At 43.1% G+C, this 21,258-nt stretch overlaps 1 protein-coding gene across 2 annotated transcripts in view; it reads right to left on the bottom strand.

Annotated features, from left to right (window-relative positions):
• The window catches only part of LOC143733417 (6-phosphofructo-2-kinase/fructose-2,6-bisphosphatase-like), a 60,645-nt gene that overhangs the window by 38,034 nt on the left and 1,353 nt on the right, over positions 1-21,258 (bottom strand). Inside the window, exons 1-4 of one of the 2 annotated variants that reach the window (XM_077225129.1) lie at positions 17,538-17,804; positions 11,663-11,753; positions 9,519-9,615; positions 1,728-1,794 (exon numbers count right to left, since the gene is read on the bottom strand). In XM_077225129.1, the coding sequence (XP_077081244.1) occupies positions 1,728-1,794; positions 9,519-9,532 (81 nt within the window). In that variant the 5' untranslated portion in view covers positions 9,533-9,615; positions 11,663-11,753; positions 17,538-17,804. Of the gene's footprint in view, positions 1-1,727; positions 1,795-9,518; positions 9,616-11,662; positions 11,754-17,537; positions 17,805-21,258 lie in introns of those variants that run through there. The other variant, XM_077225128.1, reaches the window with a different exon arrangement.

Here is a 21,258-nt window from a genome sequence, read left to right as displayed (position 1 = left end):
AAAAATCCTGATGTACTTTGTACATCATAAGAAGGATGGCGTCTACGCTAATATTAGTCTCTCTGTTTATCCCGAGGTTTACCGCAAACCGCCGGATCCAGGCCATATCCAGATCTGATGAAGGACCAGCGCCTGGACACGACGACAACGCATCCCTGAAGTGCCAGCCTCATCAACACTGTGAAGGCCTCATGGACACCTCAACAAACTCATCTCCATCCCGGCGTGATGACTCCGACCCCAACCAGATGAACTGGATAAATATTGTGAAAGTTCTGATCCAATCTGACCTCTGACCTATTATGCCGCCTAAATCATAATCATACACTGTTCGTTTGTTGCCCAAAGGAGGACTGGCCCCCCGACTGAGCCTGGGTTCTCCCAAGGTTTTTTTCTCCATTCTGTCACCTGATGGCGTTTTGGTTCCTTGCCACTGTCGCCATTTTTCGCCTTTATTCGCAATTGGCTTTTGGCTTGCTTAGTTGGGGACATTTAACATTTAATTTTGAATTTAACAATACTATTACAACTTTACTTTCCTGTTATCTCTGTAAAGCTGCTTTGAAACAATTTGTATTGTAAAAAGCACTATATAAATAAAGGTGACTTGACTATATGAGAACTGAACTGAGTTGAGCTGGACGATGGTTTTCTCCAGAGTGGCTATATGAACTAAATGAATAACTTTTTTTTCTAACAAAAAATAACCATCACTGAACAGCAGGACTTTGACGCTATTTTCTTCAAGACAAACTTTGTTGCATTATTTTCCTGTTATCTCTGTAAAGCTGCTTTGAAACGATGTGTATTGTAAATAAAGGTGACTTGACTTGACTATAATGTGCCATATATTAAAATATATTGAATAATACATAAGGAATTGCCACATATATTGAAAAATGTATTTACAATATATTTACACTGTAAAATGTAATTAGTTCAGTGTACTTAGAAAACATGAAAAATAAATGCCTTAAGGATCAAGGATGTTTTACTCAAAGTTGTAAGTTTCTAAAATAAAAATATACAAAAGATTGAAAAAAGGTGTCAAGAGAATGACAGACGGTTAGAAACCCTTTAGATCACAACAGATCTCTCAAGATCTCAGCAGAGGAGGGTTAAACAACACAAACAGCTTTACCAGCTTCACTTATTACTAACAGTTCAACTTTATTTCTGCTAGACGTCTACAGAAGTTATTATTGAGAATGAACAGAGGTTTAGATGTTGATGATTTATTGAAAATAATATAATTCTACAGTTACCATTATGGTGATCAATGTTTGACTAAAGCTATACTTGCAAGAATAAAAGTTTATAAAGACACTATGATTATTTGCTTTTTCAATTTCAGCCTCACCATATATAAAGTAGATTTTTTTCCCGCCACAATATATATGTTAGTTATTTTAAATTTAAATAATATTCACAATATTACTATTTTGACTATGTTTTTAATAAAATAAACAGCCTTGGTGAGCATAAAAGACTCAAAAACATTTTAAAAATGTTAATTATTTCAAACTTTGTGGCTGTTTGTGTATAAAACATTACACATTAATCAAAAACTACTGTTATAATACTTATCGCCTTACCAGCTGCTAATTGTTCAGAAACAGAAAAAGTTAAGTTTCTAATCACAGCTCTTCTAATTCATCAAGATCTGTAGAAACGTCAGTAACTATTGTCCGTGTTCAGATGAGCATGTGTGTGTGCTTGTCACTTACTGCAACTTGCCCATGATTCTGGGTGAAGTAACAACAGACGTCTTTCAACGCCGCCAGAGCACACGCTCTAAAGCACACAATTTACAAGAAAAAGAAAACAAAAATACAATAACAAACACACAAAAAATATGTACAATATAATTTGTTAGTTCTGGTGCTCAATCATATGATTATCCAGAAATTAACTCTTTCTTCATTGAATCAGTTCCCTGTTATCACTTTAAAGCTGCTTTGAAACAATCTGTATTGTATAAAGTGCTATATAAATAAAAGTGACTTGACTATCATTCGAACAACTGATCAATTCAGGAACAAACATTGCCAAGGTATTGGCTCAGAAGACAAAAAGACAATAAACACATTAATAGGCAAGGTTGTGTCTAAAATGTAAGTTACTCAATGTTAACTTAATTTTTATTGAACCCTGGCCTACGACCGAATTACAGCAGTGTCCCTTACGGAACACAAATATATTTCCATATATATATATACAGTGATGTGAATAAGTTAGAACACCCATGCTAAAGTTGCCTAAAAAGAGGAATAAAAAATCACCTTTTGGAAATTGATCTTAATGCCTTAATTTAAAAAATGAGGAAAAATCCAACCTTTAAGGACACCAATTTTCTTTGTGAATGAATACTCTACCATAAATAAATAAATGTTCCTCCTTAAAATACAGGGTGCATAAGGCAGGACACGCCTATGTTAAATTCCCATAGAGGCAGGCAGATTTTTATTTTTAAAGGCCAGTTGTTTCATGGAGCCAGGATAATATGCATCCTGATAAAGTTCCCTTGGCCTTTGGAATTAAAATAGACCCACATCATCATCACACACCCTTCACCATACCTAGAGATCGGCATGGGGCACTTTCCATAAGATCATCTCTCAATGCAAATCAAACCAGCTATTAGGCTAACTGAAATAAAACCATGCCAATCTCTAGGTATGGTGAAGGGAATGTGATGATGTGGGATATTTTAATTCCAAAGGCCAAGAGAACTTTATCAGGATGGATATTATCCTGGATCCATGACACAACTGGCCATTAAAAATAAAAATCTGCCTGCCTCTATGGGAATTTAACATAGGGGTGTCCTGACTTATGCACCCTGTATTTGAAGGAAGAACATTTATTTATTTATGATACATTATTCATTCACAAAGAAAATTGGTGTCCTTAAAGGTTGGATATTTTTAAATTTCAATTCAATTCAATTTCCAAAAGGTGATTTTTTATTCCTCTTTTTAGGCAACTTTAGCATGGGTGTCCTAACTTATTCACATCACTGTATATAATATTATATTATATGGTGTAAATATACAAAATAATATATGAAATAATATATTGTGTTATTATATTGTGTTATATATTACAATTTATTGAATAATACACAAGTATTTGCCTCTTTTCATATACTGGAAAATATATTTACAAAGCAAAATGTCATTAGATGAGTGTACTTAGAAAATGTGAAAAACAAATGCCTTAAATTTCTCAAGGATGTTTTACCCAAAGCTGTTTCCAATATAAAAGTATTCAAAAGCGAATCTGGACCATAACCAAGAGGCAGGTTTAACTTCAGATTAACTTTGTGTTTCAAAGAAGACACCTGCATTACTTGGACACACACACACACACACACAGACACGCATATATATTAATATATAATTTAAACATTTAATTTTGTTTTAACACCATTGTATCGGGGCTTTGGTGGCGCAGGTGTCCGAGCTCACCCAGCAATTCCAACTCCTGAGAGCTCCCACTGCGTCGCTCACGCCGGCCGATCCCCCCACACAACCAGAGAGCCCCTCCCAGTCGGAGCCCCGCCTGCCAATTCCTGAGTCATACTCTGGTGAACCCAGTTATTGCAGAGCTTTTCTGCCACGATGTTCCATGCATTTTTCTCTCCAACCCAGGACCTTCAATAGTGAGTGAGCCAAGGTCGCCTTTGTCCTGACGCTGCTGACTGGGAGAACGGCACTATGGGGAACGGCGGTGTGGGAGAACCAGGATCCATGCTGTGCCTCGTTCCAGACACACTCCGCTGAGATGAAACGCGTATTCGATCGGGCCATCGCCGGGAGAGAGGCGGCCAGAATACTTGCGGACCATCGTCAGGGAGAGAGATCGGTGTCTGACTTTTTCATCGAGTTCAGAACCTTAGTGGTAGAGTGTCAATGGAACAAGGAGGCGCAGTGGGACATGTCCCTGCATGGGCTAGCTGACTGCGTCCAGAGAGATATCTACGCCCAGGACCTTCCTACGTCGCTCAACGTACTGATTGAGCTGTCCCTGAGAGTTGACGCTCGACTGTCCCGAGTGGAACAACGGGTCTTGCCCAACCGCATCCCTGGAGGAGCTGAAGGTCCACAGTTCAGCAGTGGGGACGCGGTCAGTCCCGTCTACGATCACAAACCCATGCAGGTAGGGCGTGCTCGGCTTTCCCGGGAGGAGAAGGAAAGGCGGACATCCCAGGGTCTCTGCTTCTACTGCGGCGGGGCTGGCCACTATGCTGACAACTGTCCGGTAAAAGGCCAAGCCCGATAGTAAGTATGAGGCTACTATTGGGTGGGATCTCCACCGAGAAGACCTCATCCACATCTACGCTCCTCCCGGTAAGACTGAAATGGTCAATCAACACCTACGACTGTCAAGCACTTCTGGACTCCCGGGCTGAAGGTAATTTTAAGTTCCTCTCAAGCCCCTCACACACAAGATTGCTGTACACGCCCTAAATGGTCAAGAACTCCACACCATTTCATTCACCACTGGAGATATCACCCTCATCACGTCAGGCAACCACTCCGAGACAATTTTATTTTACATACTGGACTCACCTCTTGCACCCATCGTTCTCGGACAACCCTGGCTCATCCGTCACAACCCTAGAGTGGACTGGCAACAGAGATCTGTTTTGGAGTGGAGCAAGGAATGTCATGAGTCTTGTTTTGTGTCTGTCTGTCCGTCTGTTTCTGTCTCTGTGTTTCAGGAGGAGGCAGAGGATTTGTCTAACGTGCCCGCGGAGTACCTCGACCTGAAGGAGGTGTTCAGTAAGTCTTGTGCTGCTTCTCTTCCTCCGCATCATCCTATGACTGTGCCATAGATTTACTGCCAGGTAAGTCTCCGCCTAAGGGCAAGTTATATTCTCTTTCTGTTCCTGAAAGGGAGGCTATGGAGAAATATATTTTTGATTCTCTAGCAACCAAGTTCATCCGCCCTTCCTCTTCTCCAGCGGGGGCGGGGTTCTTTTTTGTGGGGAAGAAGGACAGTTCTCTGCGACCTTGTATCGATTACCGGGGGCTGAACAGCATCACGGTAAAGAATACTCATCCTTTGCCGTTGATGTCTTCAGTCTTCGAGAGGTTGAAGGGAGCGTCAATCTTCACGAAACTGGATTTACGTAATGCTTGTCATTTGGTTTGCATTAGGGAGGAGTATGAATGGAAGACTGCTTTTAACACCCCCAGGGGGCATGCACAGTCTGTTCCTTTCCTAGGGTACATCATTTTGTCTGAGGGAGTGCGTATGTATCCTGAGAAGGTTAAGGGTGTGGTAGAGTGGCCAAGTCCAGAGTCCCGTAAGGCCCTACAGAAGTTTCTGGGGTTCGCCAACTTCTACCGGCGTTTTATTCGCAACTTCATCCAACTAGCCGCACCTCTGACTGCCTTGACCTCCCCCAGGACTACGTTCAGGTGGTCGGACACAGCCGAGGCTGTGTTTACCAAACTGAAAGGCCGCTTTGTTTCAGCCCCCATCCTTATTGCCCCTGATCCTTCACGTCAGTTTGTGGTGGAGGTCAATGCGTCATAGGTGGGGGTAGGCACAGTGCTATCCCAACGCTCTTCTGCAGACAACAAGATGCATCCCGGAGCGTTTTTGTCTCATCGTTTATCCCCAGCCGAACGTAATTACGACATTGCTAACAAGGAGTTGTTGGCAGTCAAGTTAGCGTTGGAGGAATGGGGTCACTGGTTAGAGGGGTCGGGGGTACCTTTTATCGTCTGGACTGATCACAAGAACCTGGAATATATCAGAACTGCCAAAAGATTTAACTCCAGACAGGCTCGGTGGGCACTTTTTTCGGTCGTTTTGATTTTTCTCTCTCGTACCGCGCGGGTTCCAAAAACATCAAAACCCGACTCTTTATCGCGCATTTTTTACGATTCCGAATGCCCGTCTACTCCCGAGTGCATTTTACCCGAGACCCAATTTGTCTCCACACTCACATGGGAGATCGAATCGAAGGTCAAGACGGCCTTAGAAGGGGTAACGCCTCCGCCTGGTTGCCCACCGAATCGTTTATTTGTGCCGGAGGGATTACGGTCTGACGTCATTCAGTGGGGGCATTGTTCCAACGTGGCTTGTCATCCAGGAGTCAATCGCACTAGCTTTTTGGTCAAGCAACGATTCTGGGGGCCACTTATGGCTTGTGACATTCACAGTTTTGTTTTGGCTTCCTCGGTTTGTGCCACTGGTAAGACTTCTAATCGACCCCCAGATGGGTTACTTCAACCGCTGCCTGTCCCTTCGAGACCCTGGTCCCATATCGCGCAAGGTTTTATTAACGCCCTCCCACCCACCCAGGGTAACACGGTCGTTTTGACTGTGGTGGAACGGTTCTCGAAGGCGGCTCATTTTATTCCCTTACCCAAATTACCCTCAGCTAAGGAGACAGCGTTGACAGTCGTAGATCACGTCTTCCGTTTACATGGCCTCCCGGTAGATGTGGTCTCCGACAGGGAACCCCAGTTTGTGTCCAAATTTTGGCGAGAATTTTGTAAGTTGCTGGGAACCACTGTCGGTCTGTCCTCAGGGTTTCATCCCCAGAGCAATGGCCAAACCGAGAGAGCCAACCAAGATTTGGAGAGGGTGTTGCGATGTTTGGTTTCCAAGAATCCTTCCTCATGGAGCCAACAACTGTCTATGGTGGAGTGTTCACACAACGCGTTACCAGTGTCGTCCATGGGTCTATCTCCGTTTGAATGTAGTTTAGGTTACCAGACGGCAATTTTTCCCAGTCTGGAATCCGAGGTCGCGGTCCCCTCCGCTCACGCCTTCGTCCAGAGGTGTCGCCACCCTTGGACTACAGCCCGTGAAACTCTACTCCAGGTGGGGGCGCGCACCAAGGCTAAAGCCGATCGCCACCAGTCTAAGCCTCCCGTATACGTCGTTGGTCAAAAAGTGTGGCTTTCAACCAAGGACATTCCTCTCCGCTCCATTTCTAATAAACTTGCTCTCAAATTCATTGGTCCGTTCACTGTCACCAAGATCATTAGTCCGGTGACAGTCTGCCTCAACCTGCCTCCGGCGTACAGGAGGATTCATTCCATCTTTCACGTGTCTAAAGTGAAGTCCATGTTTCATTCTTGTATTAATCCGCCAGTCCCGGTTCCACGGGGAGCCCACATATTCGGTCAATCGTATTCTGGACTCTAGGCGGAGGGGACGCGGATTCCAGTACTTGTTGGACTTGGAAGGTTACGGTCCGGAGGAGAGAAGTTGGGTACCTGCTAGAGAGATCCTGGATCAATCCCTTATCGATGATTACAATCGACAGGTAAAGGAGTCTGAGAATGCCAGGAGGCGTTCCTAGGAGGAGGGGTACTGTCATGGTTCATGAATTCATTGTTTCCTTCTCGTCTTGTATTTATGTTGTTATTTGAGTGTGGGTGTGTAAGTGGGCGTGACTGACCATCATTGCCTGATCAGCGACACAGCTGATCTCACTCAAGACGCCAGCTGCAGTTAATCTCCTAACCTTTTAATACTCACCGTTTTCTCATTTCCTTTGTCAGATCGTTGTTTGAAATCCTCCGTGCTGTGTGTCTGGTCCTGTTCCTGTTCGGCGTTCCTCAGTCTCCTGCTTCTTGTTCCTGGTCGTTGTTTCCTGTGGATTACGTTCTGTGTCTAGATTCATCACCACTTTTCACCAGCGCACTTCATCTTGTCTGTTCCGTGTTGACCATCAAAGTCCCTGCGCCACCTGCCTTCATTTTACTTGCCATTGCTTCCTGTCTTCAGTCATGACAGGTATTTATTGGTGATGTAATACTCATCATTAATTATACTGTGTCCTTGATCTCATACCAAGGTTTATCACAAAAGTCTGTTACATCTTTCAGTGCAGTTAAATGTATTATGAACATGGATACTATTAACAGTGCAAGAGGTCCAGCACTGTTGTGATAATCTGATTTTTTTTTTTAACAGTGATATGTTTCATGCTGCAATGCATTCTGGGAGCAACCATAGTATAAAAGTCATCCATGGTTCCCATCATGCATTGCAGCATGAAGCATTTCACCATTGTTGTGTCTCATATGCTGATTCTTGATGTCTGTCTGTATCTAAATAAAGCAGTTGTTCAAAATGTTTTGAGCACAATGTTTAAAAAAAGGATCTGATTACCACAACAGTGCTAATCCTCTTGATATAGTATCAGTGTTCATATATAATATTTAAACACATTAAATAATTTATAACAGTATTTTGTGATAAACCTTGGAATGAGATCTGGGACTCAGTAGAATTAATGATGACTGTGACATCATCAATAAGTACCCAACTGATTATTTCACACTGCTTTTTTTGCCATAATAACTGTTTCTTAAATACACAATTACAGCAGTCAGAGATAAACTAACGTGATAAAGTGAAGAATCAAGAGCACAACTAAAGTAAACTAAACTAAACTAAAGTAAGGTAACTGTAAAATTATATTATTTTCATTAAATCATCAACATCTAAACCTTTGTTGATTCTCAATAATTACTTCTGTAGACGTCTGACAGAAATAAAGTCGAACTGTTAGTAATAAGTGAAGCTGGTAAAGCTGTTTGTGTTGTTTAACCCTCCTCTGCTGAGATCTTGAGAGATCTGATAGTGTTTAATGTTCTGTTGGGATTTAAAGGGTTTCTGTTGTGTGAGTTTTGTGTGTCACCATTGTGCTGAAGAGTAGAGCCTGTGCTTCAGTCCAGCAGAAGAACAAGACACACTCATGATATGCTGGATGTTGCTTTATTTAAGTGGTGAAAATCTATTGAAGTAATTTCTATTAACTTTATTAATATGATTATATTTAGTTTCAGTTTAATAAATAGAAAACATGAGGAAAACGATTCCCTTAAATTTCTCAAGGATGTTTTACTCAAAGTTATAAGATTCTAATATAAAAACACACAAAAGAATGAAAAGGTGCCAAGAAAATAATAGACTGTGTATTTATTTCTAAGTACACTCGTTTAATGACATTCTACAGTCTAAATATATTGTAAATATATTTTTTCAATATATGATATAACACAAAAAATATTAACACAATATATTATTTCGGTTACACTTTATTTTAACATGTCCTTGTAACAGTGTTGCAATAACAGTTATATTTAAGTACTGAATAATCTTAAGCAACTACATGTACTTACTATAGGGTTAGGGTAGGATTAGGATTTGGTTGAGGGTTAGTTGCATGTAATTATGCATAATTTACTGTTAATACTATGGTAAGTAAATGTAAAATATGTAACAAGGACACTGTAAAATAAAGTTTTACATTATTTCATAAATTATTCAGTATATTTACACCATATAATATATTGATCAATATATTTTCGTTCTATAAGGGTGAATATTCAGAACAATAGCATAATTGTGAGTGTGATATTGCTTTTATACAACAGTTCCATAAACAAGAACTTAATATTAATTTTGGAGAAACAGCACTCTTTCTCATGTGATATTACTTAAATGGAGCACTGTTGTGTAAAGTGTGAGTTTCTCACTTGCGAATCTTCATGGCCTCTTCATTGTCTGGGAGGAAGAACTCGTAACTCTTATAGGTGTGAACGGCATCCCTTCGGTACTGTCCAACGTTAAACACTGTTAAAATAGGCTCACATCAGTGACTGTTTAGTGCAAGAAATAATAACAGCCATCTAGCAATATATCTGGCTGCAATGACCTGTATAGACCAATAAGTGTACAACAGAAACATATTAGTGCCTAAATCTACCAATAGCCTTGACATTTTTTGTTTTTAAATATTATTGTTAATTTTGGCTATGATATGATATGAAGGTGTTAAATTAATTTAAGCAATTTTTTGTCTCATTTGCCTTCTGAATTATATATATAGCCATTTTGTTATCCATTAATTGCACAAATAAATAATAGAACATAATTGTAGATATTGGCTTTGATATTCGCCATTATAAACACTATTTCAACATGCATGCAAGATTACAGTTTTTCTTCATTGCTAACACACTATAACTGATTCATTTAGCTCAATTTCCCAAACCATTCTTTCAGTTCTAGAACAAAAATCACATTTCACATGTTTTCACACACATTCCAATTTTCTCAATGTTTTCTGCAAAACTCTACACAAAAATGTCCTCATTTTACACAGGTTCTTTCATTCAGAAAACATGAAGACATAATATCATTAACTTAATTGTCACACTGTGAACTCAAATAGCACACATTTATCCATGTGTAAACATCGGGTAAGTAAAAACTGACACACCAATCCGAATCTCAGGATAATATAAATAGGGCCAAGGGGGATTATGTGCAAAGTGGAAGACGAGAAGAAAAGAAAAATGAAGGGGACGGGATTAAAAGACATTTGTTCCAGGTGAAATACAAATTGACCATGTTATGTGCTTTTCATCTACTGCAAGATCTCTTTACAGTAGTGTTATGAAAATAAACTTTTCAAGCTTATTGTTGAATTTCACTGTATCTTGCACTGCTCTATTTATGTTGTATACTGTAATAGACATTACTGTATGGCCTGAGTCAGACCTGAGACGAGATGATGAGAACATTGATGCTGTTTCTGAGTAACCTGTAGATTTGCTGCGTTTGGAAAAAAAGTTTTTGGATTAATTTAAAACACTGCTACCAAACCGTTTTCAGATAAATAATTTGGAACTTTGTGAAATCACAACACTGATAACTTTTTCAGGGACAACCCTGACAAAAGAAATGCAACATAGTACTGTAATAAATGAAGTTTTATGTAACAAAGTTCGGGAGGAGCATGTTCAGGTAATCAACCAATCAACTCAAGAGGAAGCCAGTATAAATAAAGCTTTTCCTCACCTCCTGTCTCATGACAAGTCTCTCAGCATCCCTCCACCACCCCATCACCTCACACTCGGCTGGGTTTACCCCAGTATAGGGGGAGTACTCTGGGTTCGGGCAAAATTCCGAGCTCGGAGCCCTCCCCCGGACAGCAAGCCAAATACGCATTAATATTACATTTGATTTCATGTATGTGTTAACTCGGGACATACTTCTTACATAAATGGATAAAGCAGTATTCCTTCACATGATGTGTTGGACAAAAACCTGACCTTTGAAACATCACTGACAAAACATGTAAGAAAGAGTCTATGCAAAGTAAAATAATTAAATGTATTTGAATTATAATAATTAAAATAATAATTAATAACAAATATGAAATTAAATAATTAAAAAATATTAAATTAAAATTGAATATTTATTTTATAAAACTGTTTGGTAGCAGTGTTTTGAATGATTCCCTCCAGTGTGTAACAAACAGTGATGAAGTCTGTGTTTTTGACAGTTTGTGTGTATTGTCTAAGGGCAAAGTTTGAATTGCGATTCAGAAGTTAGCTGTTTGTACTGTTGGGTGTGAGTTTTTAAAATTATGTGTGAAGATTTGAGAAAATGGTGAGTTGTTCCCAGATTTGTGTCTAAGCAGAGAAAAACTGTAAAAGGGCCTGAGTCAGTTCATTCAGTTTTGGAACAATGGATCCAGAGAGACGTGAGAGAAGAGGTCGAGGTCACCAGAGAGGAGGAAGAGCAGGGAATGGAGGAAGAGAAAGAGTAGGAGGAGGACGAGGATAGGCATGGGCAAGCAGTCTCGGATGAAGCTCGTGCCACTCTAGTTTACCATGTCCTTGTCCATGGTATGACTATAGAGAGGCTGGGCAACAAGTACAGCCAAACTTGAGTCGCTTCTCAGTCGCCTCGATCATAAGAACCTTCAGGAAACAGGTAAGTGTATTTCAGACTGCTCTCTGCTGTAACCTTTGAGTGCTGTACACTGTGTTACAACACATACATGTACTGTAGCTGTTGCAGTATACTACTGTAATAAAACGAATCCAAAATTGGTAAAGCTGAAAGTAAATCCAAGCTGGTAAATAGGGTCTGTAGCAATGTTCAGGGAAGAAGGAGGCGGGAACCGGCGAACAATCGAAATAAACTTTATTTAAAATAAAACAAACAAACTAAAATACCGCCAGCAGCCCCTCGCGGACGACTGCTGGCTTACCCAAAATAATACATAACGGCCAGCAGCCCCTCGCGGACGACTGCTGGCTAAAATAAAGCACAAATACAAAAACCAGAACAACTAAAATCAGGCCTGTTCCTCTCTCGATCATCAACGTCGTCGCTCCTCCTTTATGCTTCCGCTCCTCCGTGAGAGATGCGAGACCGGTGTGCTCACAGGTGTTGCTCATTATCAATCGCACCACCGGCCTCGCGCCGTTCTCTCACGTCCCTCGGCCGTCCTGTTCGTCACATACCCCCATCGCCCCTCACAGGCCGGGGGGTACCCACGAGCCTGTGCCTACTCCCCCCCCGGCGGCGGCGATCCCTGGGGGGTATGGACCGACAAGCCGAGGGAAATGGAGACGGAAGCATGAGGAGCGACAGATCGAGAGAGGGGAGAGAGGAAAAAAAAAAAAAAAAAAAATGGTCCGGTTCCCACAACGCGCTGCCATCTGGTCCCCCACCAGCTGGGCGATCTCCTCCGCGGTGCCTGGCGGTGACGCTGGATAGCCCTCGGTGGACGGCTCGACGCCCCTCCGCCGCCCGGTGGACGGCGACGGCTCCTCGGGTGCCTTGGGCAGACGGTAGGAGTCCCCCGCTCCCTGCACCTCCCCTTCTCTGGTGGACGGCAGCAGGCTCCGGCCCACGGCGAGCGGCGGCGACTCCTCCTCTCCCTCCCGGATGGCAGCCGCCCCTCCAATACACAGGCGGCCGGCAGCGAGCTCGACCGTCCAACCGGCAACTCTCTCCAGCGCACCACCTCGAGCGTCCATGGCCGCGAGTCCCCCGCTCCCTGCTCCTCCCCTTCTGGCGGATGGCAGCAGGCTCCGGCCCACGGCGAGCGGCGGCGACTCGCGCACCATGCTCGATGACACCGCGGATTCCCCACAGCGGCGAGGACTCTCTGACAGCGCGTTCCTCCCTCTTCCCGGGTTTCGGCACCAGTGTAGCAATGTTCAGGGAAGAAGGAGGCGGGAACCGGCGAACAATCGAAATAAACTTTATTTAAAATAAAACAAACAAACTAAAATACCGCCAGCAGCCCCTCGCGGACGACTGCTGGCTTACCCAAAATAAAACATAACGGCCAGCAGCCCCTCGCGGACGACTGCTGGCTAAAATAAAGCACAAATACAAAAACCAGAACAACTAAAATCAGGCCTGTTCCTCTCTCGATCATCAACGTCGTCGCTCCTCCTTTATGCTTCCGCTCCTCCGTGAGAGATGCGAGACCGGTGTGCTCACAGGTGTTGCTCATTATCAATCGCACCACCGGCCTCGCGCCGTTCTCTCACGTCCCTCGGCCGTCCTGTTCGTCACAGGGTCATTGCCAACAATGTATTCTGCCGGCGAGAGATTCAAAGGAGAGTGGACAATCACCAAGGGCGTAACTTTGGGTCTACCATTGGGGGGGTTAAACTCGCGGCATATTTATTAATTTATTTATTTATTGAATCATTTTCTTGTGTAAAAGGTAACATGCTAATTTGCCGTTCCTGTATTAGAAACACATTGTGATACTTTTACTGATTTAGGCTACTTAACGTAGCCTTAACGTAGCTGCTGTTCACTTGACTATTTATTAGAGTTGAGCCGGATACTCGGCTGAAACGAGTATCCGGTACGGATAAAGCACGTTTGCCGAGTACAAGTGTTATACGAGTAATACGAGTCAATATCTGTGCTCGGATTGAATAAAATCCTCATTGGGTAGCTGACTGTCTGCGTTCTGTGATAGGCTAGTCACAGCGCTCCTCCACACATACAGATTTATCGTGTTACTCTGTCCCGCTCCGCTCACTCACACACAGAACACAGAGAAGAGAACAGCTCTCTCTCTGTCTCTCCCTCAGTCACTCAGGTTCGTGGGCGTGTCTTTTCCGTTAACGTTTAGGGTTTCTTCAGCTTCAGATTTGTACTTACTTATTAACCAGTAGAGTTCTGGTAAACGTGGGGTTTGTTCAGACGTGGTGCTTGGTAGAATGCGACTCGCGTCTCTGCCTGTTAGAGATTTTTTTTTTCTTTTTTAAACCGTCAGCTCAGCTTGCTCTAACCAGTTTTATTACTTCACGCATTGAGTGTGTGACACTGTCTTGCTGTATTTCATAAAAAAATAAAGGAAGTAGTGGTATAAAACTAATAAAGTAAACTATATTACAAATTAATAATTAGCTACACACACACACTCTCTCCCTCTCTGCCGGCCATCGGAGTTTTTTTTTTTAAACCGTCTGCTGGCTTTTTTAAACTGTCTGGTTTTTTTTGGACTTTACGCACTGAGTGTCTGACATCTTGCTGTATTTTATATAAAAAAATAAAGGTAGTTGTGGTATAAATGAATAATATTACAAATTAAGATACACACACAAACACACACACACACAAACACCCCCCCCCCCCCCCCTCTCTCTCCCTCTCTCTATCTCTCTCCCTCTTTCTCCCTCTCTCATTATCAGTGATACAGAATAATGAGTGATACAGAGAGTACTTCAGCTAACACTGCACCACCAGTCAGAGTTTGCTTAACCTTGCAGGACAGTGAGGGTCAAATCAGTGACAATGAAAACAGTGACTGTAGCACCCACCTTTCCCCCACTGAGACCAATATTGCATCTGGGGATGGAGGTCCTCCTCCACCAAAGATCAAGAGGACTTCTGCAGTATGGAACTCTTTCACTGTATCTGAAAATGATCCCTCCAAAGCCATTTGCAAGCTATGCAAGTCCAAGCTAAGCAGAGGTAGAGATGCAAAACATTACAACACAACATCTCTACATAACTATCTGCTATATGTTCATCACATGAGAAAACCCACTGTATCAGGCACCTCCTCCTCCTCTCCTCTTCCTTCTTGGGTCACTGGTGTTCAGCTGGGTGCTGCTAAGGGCTCACATTCATCTTCCTCTTCAACAATACTCACTGCATTTGCAGCAAAGCAGCCATTCTCAGCAAACCATCCCCGGTCAAAACAAATTACAGAGATGATTGGTAAAATGATCTGCACTGATCTTGAACCTTTCTCTGTGGTGGAGAGGAGAGGCTTCAAGACACTTGTTGGCTTTTTAGAGCCCAAGTATAAGATCCCATCGAGGCACTATTTCAGTCGAACTGTAGTGCCTGAGCTGTATGAGGCAATGAGAGGGGAGTTGGTCCAGTCACTGAAGGCAGCTGAAGGAGGTGTCATCAACCTCACTACAGATCTCTGGACCAGCAATCACAACGCACATGCATATCTCTGTCTTACTGGGCACTGGTGTGAACGTGTAGGGGAAGCTTCAGTACAGAGGAAAGCAGGGCTGCTAAATGTTGGTGTGCTGGACATTGAGCACACATCAAACAACATTCTGTGCTGCCTTAAGGAAAAGATGAGAGAGTGGGAAGAGTCTGTTGGTCAGTCTGTCACAATACGGTTTGTTGTTTCAGATAATGCAGCGAACATGGTGAAAGCTTTGACTGAATATGGGCACATCCGTTGCGTGTCCCATACGCTTCACTTGGTGGTGATCAAAGCACTGGAGAAGGACAGGGTTGTGACATCCCTTCTCTCCAAAGCCAGGAGCATATCTGGCCATGTTCATCGCTCAAGCAAAGCCAGCAACAGACTACATGAGCTGCAAACACAGTTGAACCTCCCCCAGCACACGCTCATAACAGATGTAAAAACAAGGTGGAACTATACGTTCTACATGCTCCAGCGGCTGGTGGAGCAGCGCAGGGCAGTGCAGATTATGACACAGGAGTCTAACATGGGTAAAGCTCCAACAATCATCTATCCAAATGAGTGGGGGTTAGCATCAGACATGCTCACTGTTCTTATTCCTTTTGAGGAGGTCACACGGGCGCTCTCAAAACACAGCGCCTCCATCTCTGAGGTCATCCCCCTCCTGCATGGCCTGTGCTCCATCATCAGGTCACTGCATGCTGGTGAGGAATCTGAGGATGAATCTGATCAGTTCATGGCTGGTGATGATGATCAGGATGCCACAGTGGGGCTGGGCCAAGATGTTGCGGCTGACTATTTGATTCGTAGAACACAGTCCCCCGACGCCCCCCCCCCCCCCCCCTCTCTCTCTCTCTCTCTCTCTCTCTCTCTCTCTCTCTCTCTCTCTCTCTCTCTCTCTCTCTCTCTCTCTTACTCACACACACACACACCTGGTGTGGAAATAAAAAATAAAAAAAAGAACAAAAAAAAAATCACACTTATAAAAAAATTAAAAGGTAAAAAAAGAAAGTTATGTTGAGTATGAAAACTCTTGTTCATTACATTTTACTTAATAATTACAACCACATGTGTTGTATTCATTATTGCAAAACTTGTTCTGTATATAGTTCGTTTGTTATCGTGATCAAAAAAACCATTGATCTAAAGCTCAATGCTGATGCGGTCATGTAAATATAGTTTTCTAGTCAGCAATAAATATAACAATTTCTGATCAACCCATATCAATTGCATGCTTAAAATAACATACCCGTTAAAGCCCCGCCCATTTCAAGACAACCCAACCCACTTCCGGGCTAAATCCCACCCACTTCCGGTTTAGGCCCCGCCCAGTCCGAGTACAGATACAGATACAGATAATTCATATGGTTAACAGATACAGATACAGATACAGATAATGCTGTACTCGCTCATCCCTACTATTTATGCCATAATGACACAGTAGTTAAAGTAAGTGTTTAAACACTAGCCAGCAGTGGCAGCTTCCACTGAATTGTTTTTTTTTGTGTGTGTTCAATATCTTGTGAAAAAAAACCCAAGAACTTAAAAATTAATCAATTGCATCACTGCTACATGCACCTACATCCAGAAAATGTATTATGCACAATTCAACTCTCAATGCATTACACAATACAATACAGGGTGGCACACTGGAGTGCAGCTTGCACCTTTATTCTGAACAGATTTCACATATTGGTGGGCATCGCCAAAACTCACCATCCACTAACAAAATCTAAACAAAAGCATCTAACGTTAAATACAAAAGAAGGCCTATCTGTAAGGTATGTTACAACATATTAGGCTGCAACTTAACACACATACCATTCAGATAAAAGAAATGAACTGTGCACACACTCACTAATAATCTCAAATTGAGCCGGAGGTGGTAACGTTAAATTCCTAATAATGTACGTATTTTTTTTAGGTATTTTAATAAGATACCTAAAATACGTTGCGCATACAGCTCAACTAACGCGATCGTTACAAAGCAATGAATGACGCGTCTCCATGGGAACCATAAAGTGAAACTACGATCAATAACGGTCGCCTTGAAAAACTTTTAAACTTACGTGTGTAAAGGTTAAGTAAGGCTTACATTTAAATGTGTCTTTTTTGTTTGTTTTGAGTGTATGGTCAATAAATAAAGAAATTAAAAAGATGGGCACAAAACCTGTTTGTCGCGCCCCACTTGTATTGTCTCTAGTGGGCCGCGCCAACGCTGAGCTAACTTAACAGCTAACTTAGCAATGGGCCCCATTGAATGGGGTACCTCCGTTTGGTCAGGATTTTTCCTCTTTTTGGCTGGTGTCGATCAACAATGAAAAATCGTTGTCTGGCTGCCTTTTAGTGTCCTTTTCATCTTTTCCATCCGTTTAGCATGCACCGTCAGCTTTCTCCAACCATTCATCCCAGCGACCGCGCAAAATAGGGTAATACCAAGTAGTCGGGGCGGTGATACATTACAGATTATTTAAAATATGATACTATCTTTCTTGCTGGCAAATGAATTTAATAAAGAAAACAAACAAAAGTATTAATTCGGAATATTTCAAATTTATTTCAATATGACTGATGTGATGATATTGGGGGGTGGCGGGGGGGGGGGTATTATATTAGCTAGATCTGATTTTTGAGGGGGTCATGACCCCCGTAACCCCCGTGCAAATTACACGCATTACAATCACCAAATTTCAAAGGAATAAATGCCATCAGCCTCTCCAAAATTGGACACTGCTGTTCTATCTTACCCCATACAGTGATACTATTGGATAGCACTGGGAAAACATGCCTACTCCAAATGGAAAGGCCTCTGAAACAGTTTGATTGGAACCGCTGTCCTATCCTTGAACGAATTCAACCAGTTTACCACTGACTGAGCACGCTTGCTCGTGACACGTGCTGTCATGTTGACTGAGTCCTACTCCATACAGAGAAAAGAGATCCTCTGGCCGGGGGAGAGTTTGCTCTTTTCCCAGTTGTCCAGAACCCCAGATGGCTGAGATGCCTGTGCCCCAGGTCCCTGTGTTCGCACAACTGATCTTGCGAGTGGGCCAGGATGAGCCAGGCATTGAGATAGTTGAGAATGTGAATCCCCACCTCCCTTAGAGCGGAAAAGCTCTGCGACCTTTCAGAAAACATGGGGCGACATGGACAGTCTGAAGGGGAAGACCTTGTACTTATATGCCCGTCCCTTGAACGCAAAGCGTAGGAATGGTCTGTGTCGAGGGAGAATCGAGACATGAAATTACGCTTCCTTCAGGTCGATCGCTGTAAACCCGATCTTGGGGGCGAACGCACTCGAAAATACATCTCTGTGTTCGCCTCTTGAACGGAAGCTAGTGAAGGCTCGATTCAAAACACACAGATCCAAGATCGCTCGTATCCCACCACCTTTCTTGTAAAACCCTGACCTCATATCGGCTAGAGGAACCAGCTCTATTGCGTCTTTTGCCATTAGGACTGTGATCTCCACACGCAGGACAGGAGCATCCCTGTCTGCCACTGAGGTAAACCGGACACCCCTGTACTGAGGGGATGCCCTGGGGGAACCGAATCGCATAGCCGATCGAGTGAGCCAGCGAGATGGGCTGGGAAGCACTAGCCAGGCTCGCAGACACCACGTGAGTGAAACCAGTGGGACTACAGACGTACCCGCAGTGGGGAAGCACAGGGGCCTGACCCAGAAGGCATGGCATTCAGGAGTGGGACCGAGTGTGCGATGCAACACTTACCGGGCCGTCTTCAGCAGGGGGGCTCGACATCGCGGCTAAGCTAGCCATGCTGGAGCTTTTTTTGGTTGCAGGGGAACGGTCGCTCTTGGCAAAAGCAAGCTGAGGGGCAGCATGTGACGGCCTGTTATCAGAGGTTGCGTTCGAGCTGGTTCTTGATTGCCTCAGCCTGCTTCTAGACTGCCAAGAAATGCCAGGCACAGTCTTCGACAACGTCGCCGAAAAGACCACCTTGCAAATGGAAGTATTAGACTTGCAGGGCGATGGAGACCTGTCCAGCGGCACTGTAAGCTTAGCAGCCAGAGCTGCTGTTGTCTCAAAGGTGCTGCATGGGAGTTGCGGATGACCCCCCCGCAGACAGCAGCACTTTGATAGCATAAGTTTTACAATTTATTTTAAAAATATTTACGATTTTTGTTTTATTATTATATATTTTTTTATTTCAATTGCACACTCTAGCTGGGGAATTCCCACAAACCCCTGAATACCCCACCATCGAAGATAGTGAGAGAGCTATCAACATCTGATCCTCATCCAGAGCGGGACAACCCGTGCTGTCAGCCGGCGGCTCAAAGGCCCACGACACACTGAGGAGTGGGAGATCCAGGCAGAAGAGCTCTTACTGTAATCCTCAATCTCCCAAAATGTTGAGCAGACCCACAACTGTGCTTTTACATACAAGCAGCAGCTGGGCAACAAGGGGACTCAAGCCTTTACGAGAAAGGCTAGTTGCGACCAGCGTGCTAACGTGGCGACCATCGTTCTCATGACGGCCACCCAAGAACCGAACGCCATCTCAGCTTATGCCCATGCATGTGTGACAGCAATCGTGGCCATCAGATGAGCACAGGAAACAACCGCATCCAGAAATGCATGGAGAGAGAGGCGCATTTAAAAAGACACTCGCTGTCCGCTTGCTCTTTTAGGGAAAAAACTCTCTCTTAGTGCTGAAGCGCACAGGGGAATAGTTTCTGCACAGCGTGCAAGACCAACTTCAGGAAGTCTGCAGCGTGCAAAATACTATTTTAGGAGAACTGTATGCAGAGAAAGCTTTTTCAGAAGCGACCACCGCTGACGAGTCGTTACACACAAACACTCACTGTAGAGCTTATACCTAGTTTGTTGTACACAATTGACCGATGATTGCTGAGCAGAATTGTGAGAAACGCTCGGCTCCAAAGCGAAAGCTCGAATGAGTGGTTAAAGCATGCTTCCTTATAGACCTGTCTAACGGGGAGAGGTTCACATGCAAATCGCACTCGCCGATGTCCATTTGCTTGTTTTTTTTACCACTCGAAGTTGATTGAGCTATTCGTCAGTTCCCTTCATACTAGGGTGACCACCTGTCCCGCATTTTGAAGCTTTGTCCCGCGTCCCGCAAGTCATAAGCAGTGTCCCATATTTTAATTTTGTCTGCATCATTTTATTTCATCGTCTTCAATTTACAATGTTGATAAGAAAACACTAAACATGCGCAGCCGTTATTATTGGTTAACCCCCCCCCCCCCCCCCCCCCCCACTCACACACACACATACAGACAAAAAAAAATGCAACAGAAAATGGATCTATCTGGAGCTCCCGAGAAGAAAAAGCACCTTTGTTCGTATAATAAGGATAACATAATGAATGAGAAGGCCCTATTCGAAGCTGCCAGATCAGACAAAAAAAAATATGCACTGAATCCGGTAAGAACGCATTTAATCTTTCTAGTCTTTCCTAATGGAATTTATTTGTTTATTTGCAAATGTGCTTTTTAGCGATTGGATTATTATTTTCACTTAATTATTTAGATTGAATAGACCTGTGCAGTTAAAATGGGTTTTATATTATTAGTGACGTTCACAGCACCGGTCAGCGCCGTCATTAACATTTTTATAAAGCCTATTAGCAATTTAAAGCATGTTAACATCACTGCAAGAAGACATCTAATATAAAATCAATATTTATTCACCTAGTATAATAATAGTAGGCTAAGTTCTCTCCCTCGTGACCCGCATTGTCCCGCAAAATCAGGTCTGCTGACCTGCAACAGAGCAATAGCCAGGTGGTCACTCTGCTTCTGACATGACGTCGAACGTGGCTGACTGAAAGGGAACCACAAGCAAAACAACTTATTACTTTTTTGAGTGCTTGTGTGTAATGTCTGAGGGGAAAGTTTGCTTTTTCAGCAAAATTGAATGGTTTTGAGTGGAGAGCTTCATTTTGATCTGAAAATAGGAAGTTTGGGGAATTAGGAGAGAAGTTAAGGATTTGTGTTTAGA

The sequence above is a fragment of the Siphateles boraxobius genome, unplaced genomic scaffold (assembly GCF_051911475.1).
Source record: "Siphateles boraxobius isolate OS27281-9 unplaced genomic scaffold, OSU_SipBor_1 99, whole genome shotgun sequence".
Classification (NCBI taxonomy): Eukaryota; Metazoa; Chordata; class Actinopteri; order Cypriniformes; family Leuciscidae; genus Siphateles; species Siphateles boraxobius.
This window is presented reverse-complemented; position numbering and strand designations above follow the sequence as displayed.